This window comes from Garra rufa, chromosome 22 (assembly GCF_049309525.1).
Source record: "Garra rufa chromosome 22, GarRuf1.0, whole genome shotgun sequence".
Taxonomy (NCBI): domain Eukaryota; kingdom Metazoa; phylum Chordata; class Actinopteri; order Cypriniformes; family Cyprinidae; genus Garra; species Garra rufa.
The window spans coordinates 40,196,167-40,215,676 of NC_133382.1; the positions used below are offsets into that span (position 1 = coordinate 40,196,167).

Below are 19,510 nucleotides of genomic sequence, written 5' to 3' on the forward strand. Positions count from 1 at the left end.
CCGCACTGAATCGCGATCCGCACCGAAACTGAATTGAATGATTCGCGATCCACACCGAAAGTCCCAAACTGAATCGAATGATTCGCAATCCACACCAAAGTCCAGTTAGTCAAGAGTCTACTCTGTAGCTACTCACTGACTCCCAGAGTGCATTGCAATTTTATTTGCTGACTTGTATTAGAGGTGAACATGGGTTTCAATGGCCATGTTCAATGGAAGCAGCACACATGGAAGCAGCACACATTTATTTTGGTGTTTGTAGGAGATTTATCAGGAGCAGAGCATGTGTAAAAACAGCTTCACACTCTATTCCTAATGCACTTAAGTCAGCAGAAAATATGGTGCCAATGTGCTGTAAATATATTTATTAACACCACATTTTGCAGTGTCCTCTTATGAAGAGTTATTTATCATTGAATAAATGAGTATGTGCATGCGCATTTGCGGAAACAACATTCTTTTCTCGTGCATTGCACTCCAAAATCAGTTAATAATTATTAATTTAATTAGGTTTAATTTTTGTCAGTGGTTCAGATATAAACACAATGTGGTGCTTTTTTCTTGATGTTTTATGATTGGATTTGTGTATTTTTTAATGTTTTCTGGTTTGTGGTTCTCAGTCCTGGTTCACGTTTTCAGCTCATGAAGGAGTTGAATCGAGTGGATTAGATGAGGGAAACATCTACAATATCTAGTGATGGTGCACATCACAAACGGGATGGTTTACACGCTCCCAAAATTATCCGTTTATAATGAAAATGATGGCTCAGGAGATTCCACTGAGCTTGATCCAAATGTAATTTCAACTGAGCTCAATGCTACAGAAATTCTGGTGGTATTGAAAAGGCTGGTGTAGACCTGAAATAATCTGATGCACAGGAGAAAATCAAAACAGAGTAGAAAATACCTGCACACGTGTGCAGTGGCATAATGGGTGTGTTCACATACATTGTACGGCATTCAAATGCATGTATGTTTTCATTTAAATAACTAGAACTTAAAATTAAAAATCTATTAGGCATAATATTCGATAGAGCATACATTCAGCCGAAGTTGGAAATATGCTGTTTATTCTGCACTAAAAGCAAAAACTGTCTAAGAGAGAGGAATGCTCTTTTAGAGAGTTTGGATCAATCAGACGCTCACAGAGAGAAGAATGTGCTGTTTCTGAGAAAGTGTGAAGTGATTATCAAGTACTGTAAGCCCTGAAATTATTGTAATATTTTAAAGTAATTCAAGGTCATTCAGACAGTAAGATGCAGGTTTCCAAACACTTTTCAGACCTCTCATGTCTGAATAATGAGAGTAAACAGAATTATTCGATCAAACAGAAATCGTATTTGTTCATATTTGTGTACTATGAAGACACTGTGAACCTCTCTGTTCTTGTTTGATTTGTGGGAGAAAACATGTGCATTGTTTTTCAAATCATGCAGCCAATATTCACAGCTCAACATATTAGAAATATTAAATATGCTTCTCAGTGAACAATAGCTGTAATCAAACCAGAGTTCCCATAATCAACAGATGAAGCGATACACACAATGACTGACTGAACCTTGACTATCAGAAACGCTCACATCCGCTGCATTCACAATGACACAATGATGGTGAAAATCCACAAACATACTATTAAAGTCACGCTTCGAACTGAGTCCAAATTGACTGTAAAAAAACAAAAACACTTGGAAATTTATAATGGATGTTCTCTGGCTCCGTTCAGTCATTCAGTACTGCATTATTGCTATTGTGGACTATAAAACATTCAGATACAAGCGAAAGAGTTAATGACAAATGGAGCATCAGAATGAGCCTTATTAAGGAATTGAAAAATGGTGAAGCTGGCTTCCCAGAGGCCGCTTTTCCTTGTTTAAAATGCATCGTCAATGGCTCTACAGGAATAATTGGCGCCTTAGAACTTGGATCGTCTTGAATAGGAAAAATCAATGTGGCCTTTGAAACATAAAGGACTGAGCGCTCTTTGTTAACCTGATGTCTGATCGTCCCAATACTGGATGATGCACAAACACTAGACGCTCCCGAGGGCATGATTACAATCTATCTGATTTCGCCAAGTGTTGCCCGATCATCAGCGCTTGTTGGTGAAGGAACAAACATTTTAGTGAAGCAAACACAGTTCAAAGGCTAACCCCAAACCGTTAACCATTACAACCAGGGGAACATGTTGAAATACATACATACATAGACAGACAGATATTCGAGTGAGATGGATAGATGGATGGATGTATGAATGGATGGATGGATCAATACATAGATATTTGAAAGATAGATAGATATTCAAAAGACAGATATTTCATCAAAATATAATCAAAAGATAGATATTCGATAGACAGATATTCAAAAGATAGATATTTGATCAATATTTAGACAGATAAATAGATATTTGATATAGATAGATAGATAGACGGACGGACGGACGGACGGACGGACGGACGGACGGACGGACGGACGGACGGACGGACGGACGGACGGACGGACGGACAGACAGACAGATGGATGGATGGATGGACGGACAGACTGACAGAGAGATAGATAGATAGATGGATGGATGGATGGATGGATGGATGGATGGATGGATGGATGGATGGATGGATGGATGGATGGATGGATGGACGGACAGACTGATAGATAGATAGATAGATAGATAGATAGATAGATAGATAGATAGATAGATAGATAGATAGATAGATAGATAGATAGATAGATAGATAGATAGATAGATGATGGATGGATGGATGGATGGATGGATGGACGGACAGACTGATAGATAGATAGATAGATAGATAGATAGATAGATAGATAGATAGATAGATAGATAGATAGATAGATAGATAGATAGATAGATGATGGATGGATGGATGGATGGATGGATGGATGGACGGACGGACGGACAGACTGACAGAGAGATAGATAGATAGATAGATAGATAGATAGATAGATAGATAGATAGATAGATAGATGATGGATGGATGGATGGATGGATGGATGGACGGACAGACTGATAGATAGATAGATAGATAGATAGATAGATGGATGGATAGATGGACGGACGGACGGACGGACGGACGGACGGACGGACAGACTGACAGAGATAGATAGATAGATAGATAGATAGATAGGTAGATAGATGGATAGATCTCTACTTTTGGCATCAATTAAACTATAACTCTTACTCAGATTATTGACAGAGCAGGTGAATCAATGCGAGTCTAAAAACATTTTCATAAAGCCGAGTATCATCTGTGAATCTCAGGATGTCAGACGTGAGCTTTTCTCTTCATCTTACTACAGGATTGAGCATGAGCTCGTCTCTCTAGAGGCATAATCACAGATAACAAGCTCTTATGTTTTTGCACTTGAGACAGTTACTTTGGGATTTGCAGTTTTCAAGTAGATGCAAGTGGTTGAATTTTCACTTTAGGGCAGATTGAAATATTCTGCTACTATCTATTATTACTCCAGCTTCTCCATTTGCACTCCTTTATATTAAAAGCCCTTGTTTAATGCACTATTATGCTAAAAAATTATCACAAACATCAAAACCTTCAGAGGTGATGTGATGTTGTTGTATTTATATTCTGTGTGACTCTGCTGAGGATGAGAGGCACAGGTGCTTCATCAGAGTATAAGATCAAGAGCTCCATCCCTTGCTGAAGGGAGAAAAAGTTATTATCACAATTTGAACTGCAATATAATAAACATCTTATATTGCTGCTGCTAAAACATCAAGACATTTATATTTTAGGACCTGATCTGGATGGCAGTCATTAAGGAGCAAGTAAAATGTTATAGGTTTGGGATCAGTAAGATCTGTAATTCTTTTACAAAAATGTCTCTTATGCTTGTTAAAGGGATAGTTCACCCAAAAATGAAAAGCAGATAAACTTCTTCAAGCAGATAAACATCAAATTTTCATTTTTGGGTGAACTATATATTATTGCAATTTAAAATAAGAGTTGTTTTTTTTTAATACAATGCAAAGCTGAATTTTCATCAGCCATTAGTGTCACATGATCCTTCAGAAATGATTCTGATATACTGATTTATTACTTTTATCATCAATGTTGGAAACAGTGCTGCTTAATATTTTTTTTAATACCTGTGATACTTTTTTCAGGATTCTTTAATGAATAAAAAGTTATAAAGAACAGCATTTATTCGAAATAGAAATCTTTTCTAACAATAAAGTCAATAAATAAATAGTATTAATTTCTTTCAAAGAGAAAAAGAAAGAGAACTTTGAGTGAGGTGTTTATTGTTTAAAGTTTTCCATTTGAAATAAATTCAGTTCTTTTTTTAAATTTATTTTTCAAAGAATCCTGAAAAAGTATCACAGGTTGCAAAAAAACAAACAAACAAAAAAAACTCGTAATAAATCAGCATATTAGAATGATTTCTGAAGGATCATGTGACAATAAAGACTGCAGTAATGATGCTGAAAATGCAGCTTTGCATCACAGGAATAAATTATATTTTAAAGTATATTAAAATAGAAAACCACTTTTTTAAATTGCATTAACATTTTACAATATTACAGTTTTTTTCTGTATCTTTAATCAAATAAACATAAAAATCTTACTGATCCTAAACTTTTGAGCGGCAGTGTATATCTCTTTTTTTATGTTCCACAGAAAAAAGTAAGTCATTAAGATCTGAAAACAACACGCAGATGAATAAATGATGACAGAATTGACATATTTGGTTGGTTAAGTATTTTTGTTGAACTGCAATTGTATTAACCTGATGCTCATAATTCAATATTAACATAGTCAATATTAATCAAACTCTGTTATTTAAAAAAGACACACATTAATGTCACCTGAGAAATCTCTGAGTGTGAGGAGGCGAGCGGTTCAGAACGGGATCTCAGAGTCGTAATTACGGTAATTCTGACACGACATGAACACAGCATTAAATATTCATCGAAAACCTAATGGCGCTACCAAGGACAAATTCACTAAAGATTGAGAGCCTTTTGAATTTATATTAGAATTTAGGTGTAATTTCCCATCACAGATGGAGCCATACAGCAGCCGCATCCGTCCAACACACACCTCAGTGTTGATGTCAAAGTGACACTCTAAATGTGTAGAATGAAAAGAAATGTCGCCTGCATGATTTAATAAATATTTTATTGAAAAATTCCGAGGCACAGCATGCGGTCCAGTGCATGGAAATCAAACGGCAGCATCAGAGAGAGACAGAAGCCCCGTTCCTCATGTTCTTTACCATGTGTTTATGTCAGGAGCGTGAAATGATGCGGGAAAGACGCGGCTTCCAGTGCCAGCGGGTTACAGCGCGCGTCCAGACTCTTCAGAGCGGGCATGAGCGACAGCTTCTCCATCGGCAGCTCTGAGAGAGAGAGGAGAGACACGAGATTTGAGATGTGAGATGTGTGCGGCATCAGCCTTTCAGGATCAGAGAGATATTGTTCTATAATCTCCTTGATTATCGGGAGAGACAAATGTTTCCTTCATTAAGAAAGACACTACACAAATACACAAGTACATAGAGATCAGATAAAGACCCAAGATGGGCTGTTATTCATTTCTCATAAACCTAAACATGCACTTGGTATTTTTTCTTGAAGTTTTACATGTGATTAAATGCATAGCACAGATACGATTAGACTGGTCAACATCAATTTTAATGCATTTACACTCTTAAAAAAATAAAGGTGCTTCACCATGCCATAGAAGAACCACAAATGGTTCCTTAAACATCTGAAGTACCTTTCTGTTTCACAAAAGGTGGCAAATAAGGTTCTTCAGATTATAAAAAGGTAAGCAAGAAATGGTTCTTTAAAGAACCTTTGACTGAATGGTTCTTTCTGGAACCAAAAATGGTTCTTCTATGGCAGGGATCATCAAATCTGGATCTCGAGATCCATTTTCCTGCAGAGTTTAGCTCTTACCCTAATCAAACACACCTGAGCATGCTAATCAAGGTCTTCAGGATCATTAGAGAATAACAGGTAGGTGAGTGGGATCAGGGTTGGAGCTAAACTCTGCAGTGCATTGGACCTCCAGGGTAAGATTTGGGGAACCCTGTTCTATGGCATCACTTGAAGAATCTTTTGAAGCACCTTTTATTCTTGAGTGTAGCAAACAGCCTAAAATGTAAATTTTAACTATAAAATAACAGGTCTTTTGAATCAGGTCTTGTTGGAATCCTTGACAAATCTGGACAAAATGCACTCCTCAGATTACAGGAGGAAACAAACCAACGCTCTCCATTGCGGAAAGCGGACTCCTTGTCATTTCTGACTTATAACAAAAGCTGCTATGAGACAAGGTGTACAGCAAACAAGCTAAAAAACACAGAACTACGTTTTTATAAGCTGTCGACCCCAAAAATTAGAGTTTAAGGACACAAATAGTTGCAGATGTCAGGGTTTTTCACGTTGGATCATTTCTTCAACAAAAGGAAGGTAAGGAAAAGGGTGCGCAGACATAGACCAATAAAATTTCGTTTCTCAATATATCTCCTCCTTTCAGGGTGGTGAAAAAATTCTTTGAAATGGTTAAATAATGAATGTTTACTGTCGCTGTTAAATTTCCCTCCAGCGAGTGTAGTTCTCAGAGTAATAAAACACGTTGCGCTTTACTTTTGTGTTATCGACAGCTTATGAAAACATAGTTTTACTGTACACCTTGTCACATAGCAGCTGTTCTGTTTTTTTGTTATAAGTCAAAAATGACAAGGAGGCTGCTTGCCGCAATACAAAGTCAATGGAGAGCGTTGGTTTGTTTTCCTCTCTGGTGGGCGTGGCCTTCAGATTATGAAGCGTGGCGCTCTGTCTCTATTGTAATTGTGTTTAGTGACACAAGTGAAGCAGAAACGAACCACTACAGCTTTAAAACCTGTTGCAAAGCACTGAAATCTGAAAGGCAGCCTGTAATAAGAACGTGATTCTGTTTTTCACTGTGTTGCTTGTTGATGTTGTGTTATACACTGCTCTGAGGAAAACAAAGAAAGAGAATTTTAGAAGCGAAACAAATGCATAAAAGCAATAAAAACTTAATAAAAGCATCTGCTAAAATGCATAAATGCAATGCACCTGCACATAATGATCGCCTGTGTGTTCCTATTGGTGTAGAATGAGAGTGGGAGGAGCCTAATCAATCAAGTGACATGCCCACATTTTTTTTATTTTTTATTTTAATTACAACAAACCAGGAGAACGCAAGCACAGGAGCTGCTCACAAGTAAGCAAGTGATGATTTTAAGTGAGAGAGATTGGTAAAAGGTTCCATCTTCCCATGACTCTTAAACAGTGAATTTTAAAGCAGAAGCATGCCTTTTTGATGTTCAACTGGGTTGTTTTTGCTAATTTTATGTCTAAAAGACAACACTAATCTGTTTGTTTGAGTGTGCTGACTCAACCAATCACGTGAGTTTAGGGGCGGGACTATTTGTTGGACTGACAAATGGCTGTTCTGGAAACCTGTTGGAAGACACTCATTATGTTGTAATTGTGTTTAGTGACACAAACAAAGCTTTAAAACCTGTTGCCGAAGCACTGAAATCTGAAAGGAAGCCTGTAATAAGAGTGAGAAGTATTGTGATCGCACTATTTGTGTGTTAGCATGTGCTGTTTTTCACTGTGTTGCTTGCTGGTGTTATTATGTTGTATTGAGGTGGACCGCACTTATGTGAGATTGTCATTACGTTCTGTGGAGACACTTTCATCTTCCGTAGCCGTCAGATAATCACAAAGAAAAAACACTGTCATGGAAACGATGCTTTAGCGTATGGGTTTTATTTGTATGAAATCCTTTTCAGAAGTATTATGGAAGTGTCTGTGAATTGATATGGAAATTGGAGACATTCTGTTCCTGGCTAAATTATACTGTAAAGCTGTGTGAAATGCATTACTAGCTCTAAATAAGCAATTTGCATTTTAAATACAGATCACATACAGCCTGGGAAGAGATCAAAAGTGACAGTAAATACTTTAGCAAAGATTTCTACTTTAAATAAATGCTGTTTGTTGAATCTGTAAATCCTGAAAAATAAAATCCCAGTTTCCACAATTTTGGGCAGCAAATATCGGGCACTGTTTTCAATAATAATCAGAAATGTTTCTTGAGCAGCAAAACAGCAATATTAGAATGATTTCTGAAGGATCATGTGACTAAAGACTGGAGTAATGATGCTGAAAATTCAGGTTTGATCACAGGAATAAATTACATTTTAACTTCTGTTTACACAGAAAACAAGTTATTTTAAATTCTAATAATATTTCACAATTTTTACTGTTTTTATCAGCCTCGGTGAGCAATAAGAGACTTTTTTTTTCCAGAAACATTACCTTCTAATAAGAACTAGAATATATACATTTTATATTTTACAATATACAGGAGCTGGTCATATAATCAGAATATCTTCAAAAAGTTGATTTATTTCACTAATTCCATTCAAGAAGTGAAACTTGTATACTGTATACATTCATTCCACACAGACTGATATATTTCAAATGTTTATTTCTTTTAATTTTGATGAATATAACTGACAACTAATGAAAACCCCAATTCAGTATTTTAGAAAATTATAATATTGTGAAAAGGTTCAGTATTGAAGACACCTGGTGCCACACTCTAATCAGCTAATTTCCTCAAAACACCTGCAAAGGCCTTTAAATGGTCTCTCAGTCTGGTTCTGTAGGCTACACAATCACAGGAAAGACTGCTGATTTGACAGTTGTCCAAAAGACGACCATTGACACCTTGCACAAGAACGGCAAACACAAAAGGTCATTGCAAAAGAGGCTGGCTGTTCACAGAGCTCTGTGTCCAAGCACATTAATAGAGAGGCGACGGGAAGGAAAATAGGTGGTAGAAAAAAATGTGTACAAGCAATAGGTGATAACCGCACCCTGGAGAGAATTGTGAAACAAAACCCATTCAAAAATGTGAGAGAGATTGACAAAGAGTGGTCTGCAGTTGGAGTCAGTGCTTCAAGAACCACTACGCACAGACGTATGCGAGACATGGGTTTCAGCTGTCGCATTCCTTGTGTCAAGCCACTCTTGAACAACAGACAGCGTCAGAAGCGTCTCGCCTGGGCTAAAGACAAAAAGGACTGGACTGCTGCTGAGTGCTCCAAAGTTATGTTCTCTGATGAAAGTAAATTTTGCATTTCCTTTGGAAATCAGGGTCCCAGAGTCTGGAGGAAGACAGGAGAGGCACAGAATCCACGTTGCTTGAGGTCCAGTGTAAAGTTTCCACAGTCAGTGATGGTTTGGGGTGCCATGTCATCTGCTGGTGTTGGTCCACTGTGTTTATTGAGGTCCAAGGTCAACGCAGCTGTATTCCAGGATGTTTTAGAGCACTTCATGCTTCCTGCTGCTGACCAACTTTATGGAGATGCAGATTTCATTTTCCAACAGGATTTGGCACCTGCACACAGTGCCAAAGCTACCAGTACCTGGTTTAAGGACCATGGTATCCCTGTTCTTAATTGGCCAGCAAACTCACCTGACCTTAACCCCATAGAAAATCTATGGGGTATTGTGAAGAGGAAGATGCGATATGCCAGACCCAACAATGCAGAAGAGCTGAAGGCCACTATCAGAGCAACCTGGGCTCTCATAACACCTGAGCAGTGCCACAGACTGATCGACTCCATGCCACGCCACATTGCTGCAGTAATTCAGGCAAAAGGAGCCCCAACTAAGTATTGAGTGCTCATACTTTTATACATGCTCATACTTTTCAGTTGGCCAAGATTTCGAAAAATCCTTTCTTTGTATTGGTCTTAAGTAATATTCTAATTTTCTAAAATACTGAATCGGGGTTTTCATTAGTTGTCAGTTATATTTCATCAAAATGAAAAGAAATAAACACTTGAAATATATCAGTCTGTGTGGAATGAATGTATATATTATACAAGTTTTATTTCTTGAATGGAATTAGTGAAATAAATCAACTTTTTGAAGATATTCTAATTATATGACCAGCACCTGTATATTTTAAAATAAAAATAAAATATAAAGCATTATTTAATTATTTTAAATACTTGCATTGCTTACATTCTTTAAAAAGTATCTCAGAAATGCTATTATAGTTTTAATATTTTGAATTTATTTTTATATTTTCTGTTTTTATTCATTTTAGTAATTGCGTTGCATGTTTTTGCAATTTGTATTATTTTTTTAAATGTCTACATAATTTTCATTAATTTTTATTCCAGTTGTTTTATTTTATTTTATTTCAGTTACATTTATTTAATTTCAAATAACAAAACAATGTTTTATGGTTTTAATTTTAGTTAACTATAATAATCCTGAACTCTAAGTAATTTTTTGTTTTATGTTTTCATTCATTTTAGTAATATAGTTTTAGTCTATATAGTTTTCATTAATTTCATTTTTTTTAAACTTTTTTTAAATTAAATTAAAAAAAAAATATATTGAATTTCAGTTACATTTTATTTAAAAAAAATGTTTTACGCTTTTAATTTTAGATAACCATAATAATTCGAGAAAAATATATTTAAAAAAAGTTAAAAAATAAAGAATTATTTTTTCACACAGTTTTTTCACATTAAAAAAAAAAAAAAAAAAATATATATATATATATATATATGTAAATGTAAAAAAATAGTAAAAAATAAAGCATTATTTAATTATTTTATTGAAATACTTGTTTACTTTCTTTCTTTAAAAGTACTCAATGATCATGAATAATATCACAAAGTACCACAGAAATGTTATTATAGTTTTTATTCATATTTTATTCATATTCAGCATTATTTAATTACTTTCTTTAAATACTTGCAACACTTACATTCTTACTGACAAAGTGCTTAATGATCATGTGAATAATATCACAAATGCAAAAGATGTTAATTGGGCTTAAAATAGGTTTTGTGTCGCATTTAACTTGTGTTAATTTACAAACTAACTTGTGGTTTAGAGGTGAAGTGCGTCCCACACATGTTCCTGAGATTCACCCATTTGCATTCATGTTTTGTCATGTTGAGTGTCTGCAGATTATTCTGCCATATTTCTCTGAGCTCGTTTCTTGGTCACATGCTGTGTGTTTTGATGAACACTATCATGCAAAATGTATGTGTGTGTACCTCTGAAAAAACCAAAAGACGATTCTCGCATAAAATAGATGCATTTGTGTCTTCCATAAATGGCTGATTTTAGGAAAAAAGCGCCAAACTGTCCATCCGTTTTCTTTTAAAGGCTCCGTATGAATGACAGGCCTAATGAGAGTTAATTATCCTGTTTCTTTGTAATAGTGTTTGTCAGTGCTAGGACACTTCGTGCTCGTTTCACTCAGTTTGGAATGTAATTAAAAAGAGAGAATTCACCCAGAAATAAACATTCTGTCATTATTTATTCACCCTCATGTCATTTCAAATATATATGCAACAGGAGATGCATGGTAAACAGAAGCAGATATTCTACATATCAAAGGAAATGCATCATTTTATGATTTTTATGGTGTTTTTTCTGTCATTTTGTGAACATGACAGCTCATGATCCTTCCTTTCATTGCTTGGAAAAAAGCAGATCAATGTTATTGTTAACTTTAAACCAAAATCTTTTTTGAAAACTAAAATAAAGCTAAAATAAAATTAATTAAAACAGCATTTTGTCATTTTATAAAAAAAATATACATATATAATAATAATAAAATATTCAATGATAAACTTAAGCGAAAATTAGAAATGTGGCCTAGCAACCAACAGAAAAAAAATGAATGAAACTGAAATACTAAATTAATTAAAGCTATATAGAAATATTTTAAAAACCTAATAAAATAAATAATATCAATATCATATGGTTTATCCCTTCATTAGTTTTTAATTTTAATTTACATACATTTTTAAACCTATTTTATTTTGGTTATTTTTATTTTAATTAACAAAAATTGTTTATGGTTTTACTTTTTTGTTTTAATAAAGCAAAAAATAAATTTAAGCTGAAATACTAAAATTATGAAATGAAAATGAATTAAATATAGAAATATTTTAAAAACCTAATAAAATTAATTAAAAACATCATTATCATAAGATTGATCCCTTTATTAGTTTTTTTTCTAATTTTAATTTACAGATTTTTAAAAAATATTTTATTTTGGTTGTTTTTATTTTATTTCAATTAACAAAACATGTTTATGGTTTTAATTTAAAAAAATAAAAATACATTTAAGCTGAAATACTAAAATTCTGAAATGCAAATTAATTAAAGCTATACAGAAATATAAAAAAAACTAATAAAATAAGTACATTTATAAAATAAAAATTTATATCATATAATTGATCCCTTTATTAGTTTTAATTACTTTAAGTTTTATTTACTGATTTTTAAAAAATATTTTATTTCAGTTAAGTTTATTTCATAAAAAAAATGTTTTAATGTTTTTAGTAAAAATAAAGCGAAATGTACATTTAAGCTGAAATACTAAAATTATTTTAAAAAATTAAGCTATACAGAAATATTTTAACCAAATAACATAATGTAAATATAATAAAAGAATAATAAAATAATAATTTTAATAATCAAAACATTAAAACATTTTTGATTTTTTTCTTCTTCTTTTCAAATAACAAAAATTGTTTTATGGTTTTAATTTTAGTCAGCTGTAACAACCCTGAACTCTAAAAAGAATTAAAAGAATTACAAAGCTAATTAAATAAATGTAAATATAAATAATAAAAGAATAATACAATAATAATATAAAGCTAAAAATATATCATATTGATTGATCTCTTTTTTTTATTTATTAATTTTTTACAAAAATTGTTTTATGGTTTTAATTTTAGTCAGCTGTAACAACCCTGAACTCTAAAAAGAATTAAAAGAATTGGAAAGCTAATTAAATAAATGTAAATATAATAAAAGAATAATACAATAATAATTTAAAGCTAAAAATATATCATATTGATTGATCTCTTTTTTTTTATTTATTAATTTTTTACAAAAATTGTTTTATGGTTTTAATTTTAGTCAGCTGTAACAACCATGAACTCTAAAAAGAATTAAAAGAATTGGAAAGCTAATTAAATAAATGTAAATATAATAAAAGAATAATACAATAATAATATAAAGCTAAAAATATATCATATTGATTGATCTCTTTTTTTTATTTATTAATTTTTTTACAAAAATTGTTTTATGGTTTTAATTTTAGTCAGCTGTAACAACCCTGAACTCTAAAAAGAATTAAAAGAATTACAAACCTAATTAAATAAATGTAAATATAGGAATAATGCAATAATAATTTAAAGATAAAAATATATCATGTTGAATGATCCCTTTTATTTATTTTATTTTATTTATTTATTTTTTACAAAAATTGTTTTATGGGTTTAATTTTAGTCAGCTGTCACAATCCTGAACTCTAAAAAGAATTAAAAGAATTACAAACCAAATTAAATAAACGTAAATATAATATAAGAATAATACAATAATAATTTAAAGCTAAAAATGTCAATATCAACACTATCATAATATTTAAATAATAAAAATAATAATAATAAAATAACACTGCATCAGATATTCTTCTAAACCAGAATGAAACTCATACTGCAGATCACAGTTCTGGAAATATGTTGGAAACAGCCCGATGCTTCGTTTCAGGGTGTAGTCCTGCATTAAAGCAGATCTAGTTAATATGTGTGGTCACCTGTGATCTGGTTCCCCTCCACGCTGATGTGCTGGAGGCTGCCCACATCCGTCAGGCGCTCAGGGAAAACCGCCAGCTTGTTTCTGGAGAGGTCGATGCTGATCAAGTGCTGCATGTCGCCGACCGCCTCCGGCAGCGTTGTGAGGACATTACCCTGCAGATCCACCTCTAACAGGAAGACAAGGAAACCCTGCTTCAACACAAGAATCTATATGTGCTAATAATGCAGTCAGTGTATCTAGTAGGAGGTATATTCTGTGCAATCGAAGAATCTCCCATGAGGCACTGTGCATGATGTAACTAAGTCCGTCGCTCTGAAACAACATACATATTTGATTGGATTCATATTGTGCAATGAATTTTAAATATATTGTGTTTTATACTTATGATCAACATTCAAAAGCTTGCGGTTTGTGCTTTAGAAAAAAGTCTCCTTTGCTCATCAAGGCTGCATTTATTTGATCAATAATAACTGTGCTCTATGTGTTCAAGTGTAATTTATTTCTGTGATCAAACCTGAATTTTCAGATTCATTACTTCAATCTTCAGTGAGTTTTTTATTTTATTTTATTTTTTTAACAAGGCTGCATTTATTTGATCAAAAATACAGTAAAAAATAATAAAATATTTTTCCAATTTTAAATGGCTGTTTTCTATGTGAATATGTGTTCAAATGTAATTTATTTCTGTGATCAAACCTGAATTTTCAGATTCATTACTTCAATCTTCAGTGAGTTTTTTATTTTATTTTATTTTTTTAACAAGGCTGCATTTATTTGATCAACAATACAGTAAAAAATAATAAAATATTTTTCCAATTTTAAATGGCTGTTTTCTATGTGAATATGTGTTCAAATGTAATTTATTTCTGTGATCAAACCTGAATTTTCAGATTCATTACTTCAATCTTCAGTGAGTTTTTTATTTTATTTTATTTTTTTAACAAGGCTGCATTTATTTGATCAAAAATACAGTAAAAAATAATAAAATATTTTTCCAATTTTAAATGGCTGTTTTCTATGTGAATATGTGTTCAAATGTAATTTATTTCTGTGATCAAACCTGAATTTTCAGATTCATTACTTCAGTCTTCAGTGCCAGTCTTTTATAATTTAAGCAACATTCAATAGCTTGGGGTAGGTCAGGTTTTTTTTTTTTTTTTAAACCAAGGCTGCATTTATTTGATCAAAAATACAGTAAAAATTATAAATTATTTTTCCAATTTTAAATGGCTGTTTTCTATGTTACAATGTAATTTATTTCTGTGATCAAATGTGAATTTTTACAGCATAATTACTCTTATTACTCTAATTACTTTTTTATTTGTGCATTGTTTTTGCATAAATAAATTTCAATTCATTTCAAATAAATTGTGTTTTATACTTTTAATCAACATTCTTAAAGCTTGGGGTTGATAATTTATTATTATTATTTTTTTTGAAAAACATCTCTTTTGCTCACTAAGCCTGCATTTATTTGATCAAAAATACAGTAAAATTTGTTCAATATTTTTGCAATGTAAAATAACCATTTTCAATGTGAATATCTGTTTAAATCTAATTTATTTCTTTGATCAAACCTGAACTTTCAGCATCATTACTCCAGTCTACAGTGTCACATGATCCTTCAAAAATCATTCTAATATGCTGATTTGCTGCTCAAGAAACATTTTAATTATTATAAATGTTTTTATGCCCAATATTTTTATGGAAACTGTGATGCATTTCAGGATTCACAGATGAATAAAAAGTTCGAAAGAACAGCATTTATTTGAAATAGAAATCTTTTCCAACATTATTTATCTTTACCATCACTTTTAATGCATCTTTGATGAATAAAAGTATTAGTGTATTTAAAAAATATCTAACTAAACTCAAACCTTTTTAAAAATAGCTTAAAATCAAGCATTTAATATGAATCTAAATTTTTGATTTGTGTGCATTAGGTTCCAAAAAAGTTCAAATGAAGGACTTTTGTGAAGTATTTAAATAACTAGATAAATCTGCCAAGTCCACATTATTATTCAATATATAATTCATATTCTCTTTTTTATTTCCAGCAATAATAACGGCAGTATATGATGAAATATATTGTTAATGTGATATAAAGTGATTGGTCACACCGCCTGCTGCTCCGAAGAGATACTGACGCTTAAAACCGAGGACAGAAATCTTAAAGTCTTACCTCTTAACTGAGTAAAAGTGAGGAAGAACTTGTTGCTCAAGGCTTTGATCTGGTTGTTGGCCAGAGAGATTTTGTGGATGTTGTCTGTGCAGCTGCGGATCATTTTGAAGACGCCTTCAGGGAAACTAATGAGGCTGCAGTCGGACAGATCTGAGGCAGAAAACAGTGTTGATTCAGATTGACTCTGGCATCAGAGGTGAAATCATTTGGTTAATATGAGTGCTTTTATTAAGAGACTGTGTTGCTCGGAGAGCCGTCACCGCTGCATATCAACAAGCTCCCATTGTGCAATCACTCAGCAAATCAGGGCCAATACTATCAGACTGACAGACAGAAATTAATACAGTCATTTGGAGGCTATTGATATGTGTGGATAATCAAAGTGTTGAGCTGCACAATAGCGCTGATTGCCATTTAGGTTTCCTTACTCTTGGCATGCAATGACTAATATGATGGTTTAAAGAAAATGACACTTGATCCATTGGGAAATGGACTAAATCAAGCGTATATGTGATTTAGAGGAACTTCTCAGCACCATAGCACCATCTACTGAGCATAGGCTGAAGCTAAACAGTCAATCAATAATAATCAATAACAACACAAATAATTAAATAAACTATGAGGAACAGTGAGTAAATGTTTTTGCATATTTTTACATAACCCTGAATCTTGGGGAAAATGCCTAATATTATCTAATCTCATGATGCTGAGTTAAAAAATACAAAGTAATCAATAAAAACTTTCCATTACTTTCCAAAAAACAACATTAAAAATTATATGCAAGTATACAGTGCCTTGCAAAAGTATTCATACCCCTTAATTTTTTTCACTTTTGTTGCAGCATTATGTTAAACTGCTTTAAATGACTTTTTTTTCCCCCCACATCAATCTACATCTCATACACCATAATGACAAAGCACCAAACAGGTTTGTAACAACTTTTTCTGGGACACTCGAAATGTATCTCAGGAGCATTCATATTGCGTTTAGATGTTCCTACACTTGGAGTGGCAAATTCATTTGAATGAGTCTGATTTAGAAAGACACACACCTCTCAGAAAAGGTCTAACAGCTGAAAATGCATCTCAGAGCAAAAACCAAGATAACTGCCTGTAGAGCTCAGTGACAGACTTGCATTGACAGAAGGTTGACAGAAGCATTCTCCATAATGGAAGATGATTGGAACAACTAGGACTCTAGCCAAGCTGACTGAGCTTGAGGAGTGAAAAGGTGAGGCAAAGAATGGCAGATAATTGCCAAATGCAGATGTGCAAAGATGGTCACATCAGACCCAAAAAGACTTGAGGCTGTAAAGGTGCTTCAACTATGGACTGAGTTAAGGGTATGAATACTTATGCAATCTACTTATTTCAGTGTTTTATTTTTAATACATTTGTAAAATTTGCAAATCTGGTTTTTGCTTTGTCATTATTATGGTGTATGGAGTGTAAACTGATGTGGGGAAAAACTAATTTAAAGCAGTTTAACATAATGCTGCAACAAAACAAAATGTGAAAAATGAAGAGGTATGAATACTTTTGCAAGGCACTGTTTATATAATTTTTATATTTAATTAAAAAATATATTATATTTTATATATATATATATATATATATATATATATATATATATATATATATATATATATATATATATATATATATATATATTTAATCAACAAAGGCAATCAAAATTTTCTAATTTGATGATGCTGAGTTAAAGAATTACTCAAAATAATTATTAAAAACTTTCCATTACTTTCCAAAAAAACAGCAACAAATAAATTAATTAAAAAATATATTTTATATATTTATATTTAAATTAACAAACGCAATCAAATGTTTCTAATTTGATGTTGCTGAGTTCAAAAATAAGTCACAATAATCAATAAAACGAAACCAAAAAAACAAATAACAAAACAAAAACAAACAAAAAAAGGAAAAAAAAATAATAATAAAAAATTTAAAATAACTAAATTATATGTGTATGTAATATTTAATAACAAATGCAATCAAAAAGTTAATTTTAATGCAAAAATTTGGCAAAATAGTAAAAAAAATGTGTTCAAGTACATTTAGAAATGTACGTTTTTTCCCCCACAAACTGTGTAATTTTTATACTGTTTGGATGCATTAAAACCCCCACAGATGTTGCATGTTTGCCTTATGCTTGTGTTTTCTTCTTTCACTGGCTATGATTAGAACTTTTCAATCAGCATTAGATATAAAATAATGTCATGCATGGGAAAATGGGCTAAGAATAAAAAAAACACCATTGTAATGTGGCTCACATTCAGACAGTAACCATGTGTTTGTGATGTTTTTCTGCTGATTAAGAGAGAAAACAAGACTTCTTTATCTTACAAGTGATTGTTAAAAGCATGAATGCTAAGAAACGGATCATATGCACATTATTTTCAGAATATGCACCCCAAAATGACTCAGAATCAGTCTGAAGCATTTCATTCAGTAGATCTGATGCCGGTGGTGTCATCAGTATAACATTTAATGACTTTTCAAGTATGAGTTTCTTTTACAAGAAAGACATTTGATTCTAAATGTCCTCAAGGGGGAGACTAAAATTCCTCTGAAATACGAGCTGTTATAGTGCGTGTTTGAGATGGTGTGATTTACACACCCAGCGAGTCTCTCTGCTCCTCCATGGTGGCGTTGATCCTCCGGGCGACGTTGGCCACGGCCTGCGCCATCCTGTTGGGTTCTCGTTTGATCTGAGGAGTGATTGGTGGGTTCAGTGGCGTCTGTTACTCATGCACAGGAAGTCACAGGTGTGAGCCATGGACAGCCGCTTCCTGCCAGAGCGCACAAACATGCAGTGAAATCACGAACCTGTCTGGACTCATCAATATCTGCTCACCAACACAATTACTTCTTTATGTCCGATGTAAAATATGTTTGTCTATATCACTTTTTTTATATGTAATAAATTAATAAATAATAATAAAATACAAATGTGCATTACAGTTATTCATTTATATTTAATAAATATATTTTTAAATAAATATTTAATATTTTATTTTTATTTAAAAAATAACAATAACAAAAATATAAAATGCATTCATTAATAAATGCATGAAATAATTCATGCATGTGTGCATAAATACAGTCATGGACAAAATTGTTGGCACCCTTGGTGAATATGGGCAAAGAAGGCTGTAAAAATAAATCTGCGTTGTTTCTCCTGTTGATCTTTAGCCAAAAAAATCTGCAAAATTCAAACATTTCATTTAAAAATAAAAAAAAATTAAGTGGGGGATATAATATTATGAAATAAATGGTTTTCTCTAATTACTGGCTCCCTTGTATTCAAAACTTTCTGCAACTTCCGTTTGCATGAAAACAGCTCTGATTTTTTTTTTTTTATATGGCAAGTGATTTTAGACTATTCCTCCATACAGAATTTCTCCAGATCCTTCAAATGTTGGTGCTCACTCTTCTTCAGTTTATCCCACTCATTTTCCATAGGATTCAGGTAAATTCAGGGAATTGGGATGGTTATGGCAGAATCTTGATTTTGTGTTCAGTGACCAGTTTTTGTGTTGATTTTGATGTTTGTTTTGAATCAATGTGGTGATGGAAGATCTAACCATGACCCATTATAATATTTCTAACTGAGCAAGTCAGGTTTACCTTTTTAATCTT

At 32.5% G+C, this 19,510-nt stretch overlaps 1 protein-coding gene across 3 annotated transcripts in view; it reads right to left on the reverse strand.

Annotated features, from left to right (window-relative positions):
• Positions 1-5,136: 5,136 nt before the first annotated feature.
• The window catches only part of lrrc20 (leucine rich repeat containing 20), a 15,439-nt gene continuing 1,065 nt past the window's right edge, over positions 5,137-19,510 (reverse strand). For 2 of the 3 annotated variants that reach the window (XM_073828013.1, XM_073828012.1), the window contains exons 2-5: positions 18,489-18,660; positions 15,852-16,001; positions 13,668-13,835; positions 5,137-5,373 (exon numbers count right to left, since the gene is read on the reverse strand). In XM_073828013.1, coding sequence (XP_073684114.1) covers positions 5,258-5,373; positions 13,668-13,835; positions 15,852-16,001; positions 18,489-18,558 — 504 coding nt within the window. In that variant the 5' untranslated portion in view covers positions 18,559-18,660 and the 3' untranslated portion in view covers positions 5,137-5,257. The remainder of the gene's footprint in view (positions 5,374-13,667; positions 13,836-15,851; positions 16,002-18,488; positions 18,661-19,510) is intronic. The other variant, XM_073828011.1, reaches the window with a different exon arrangement.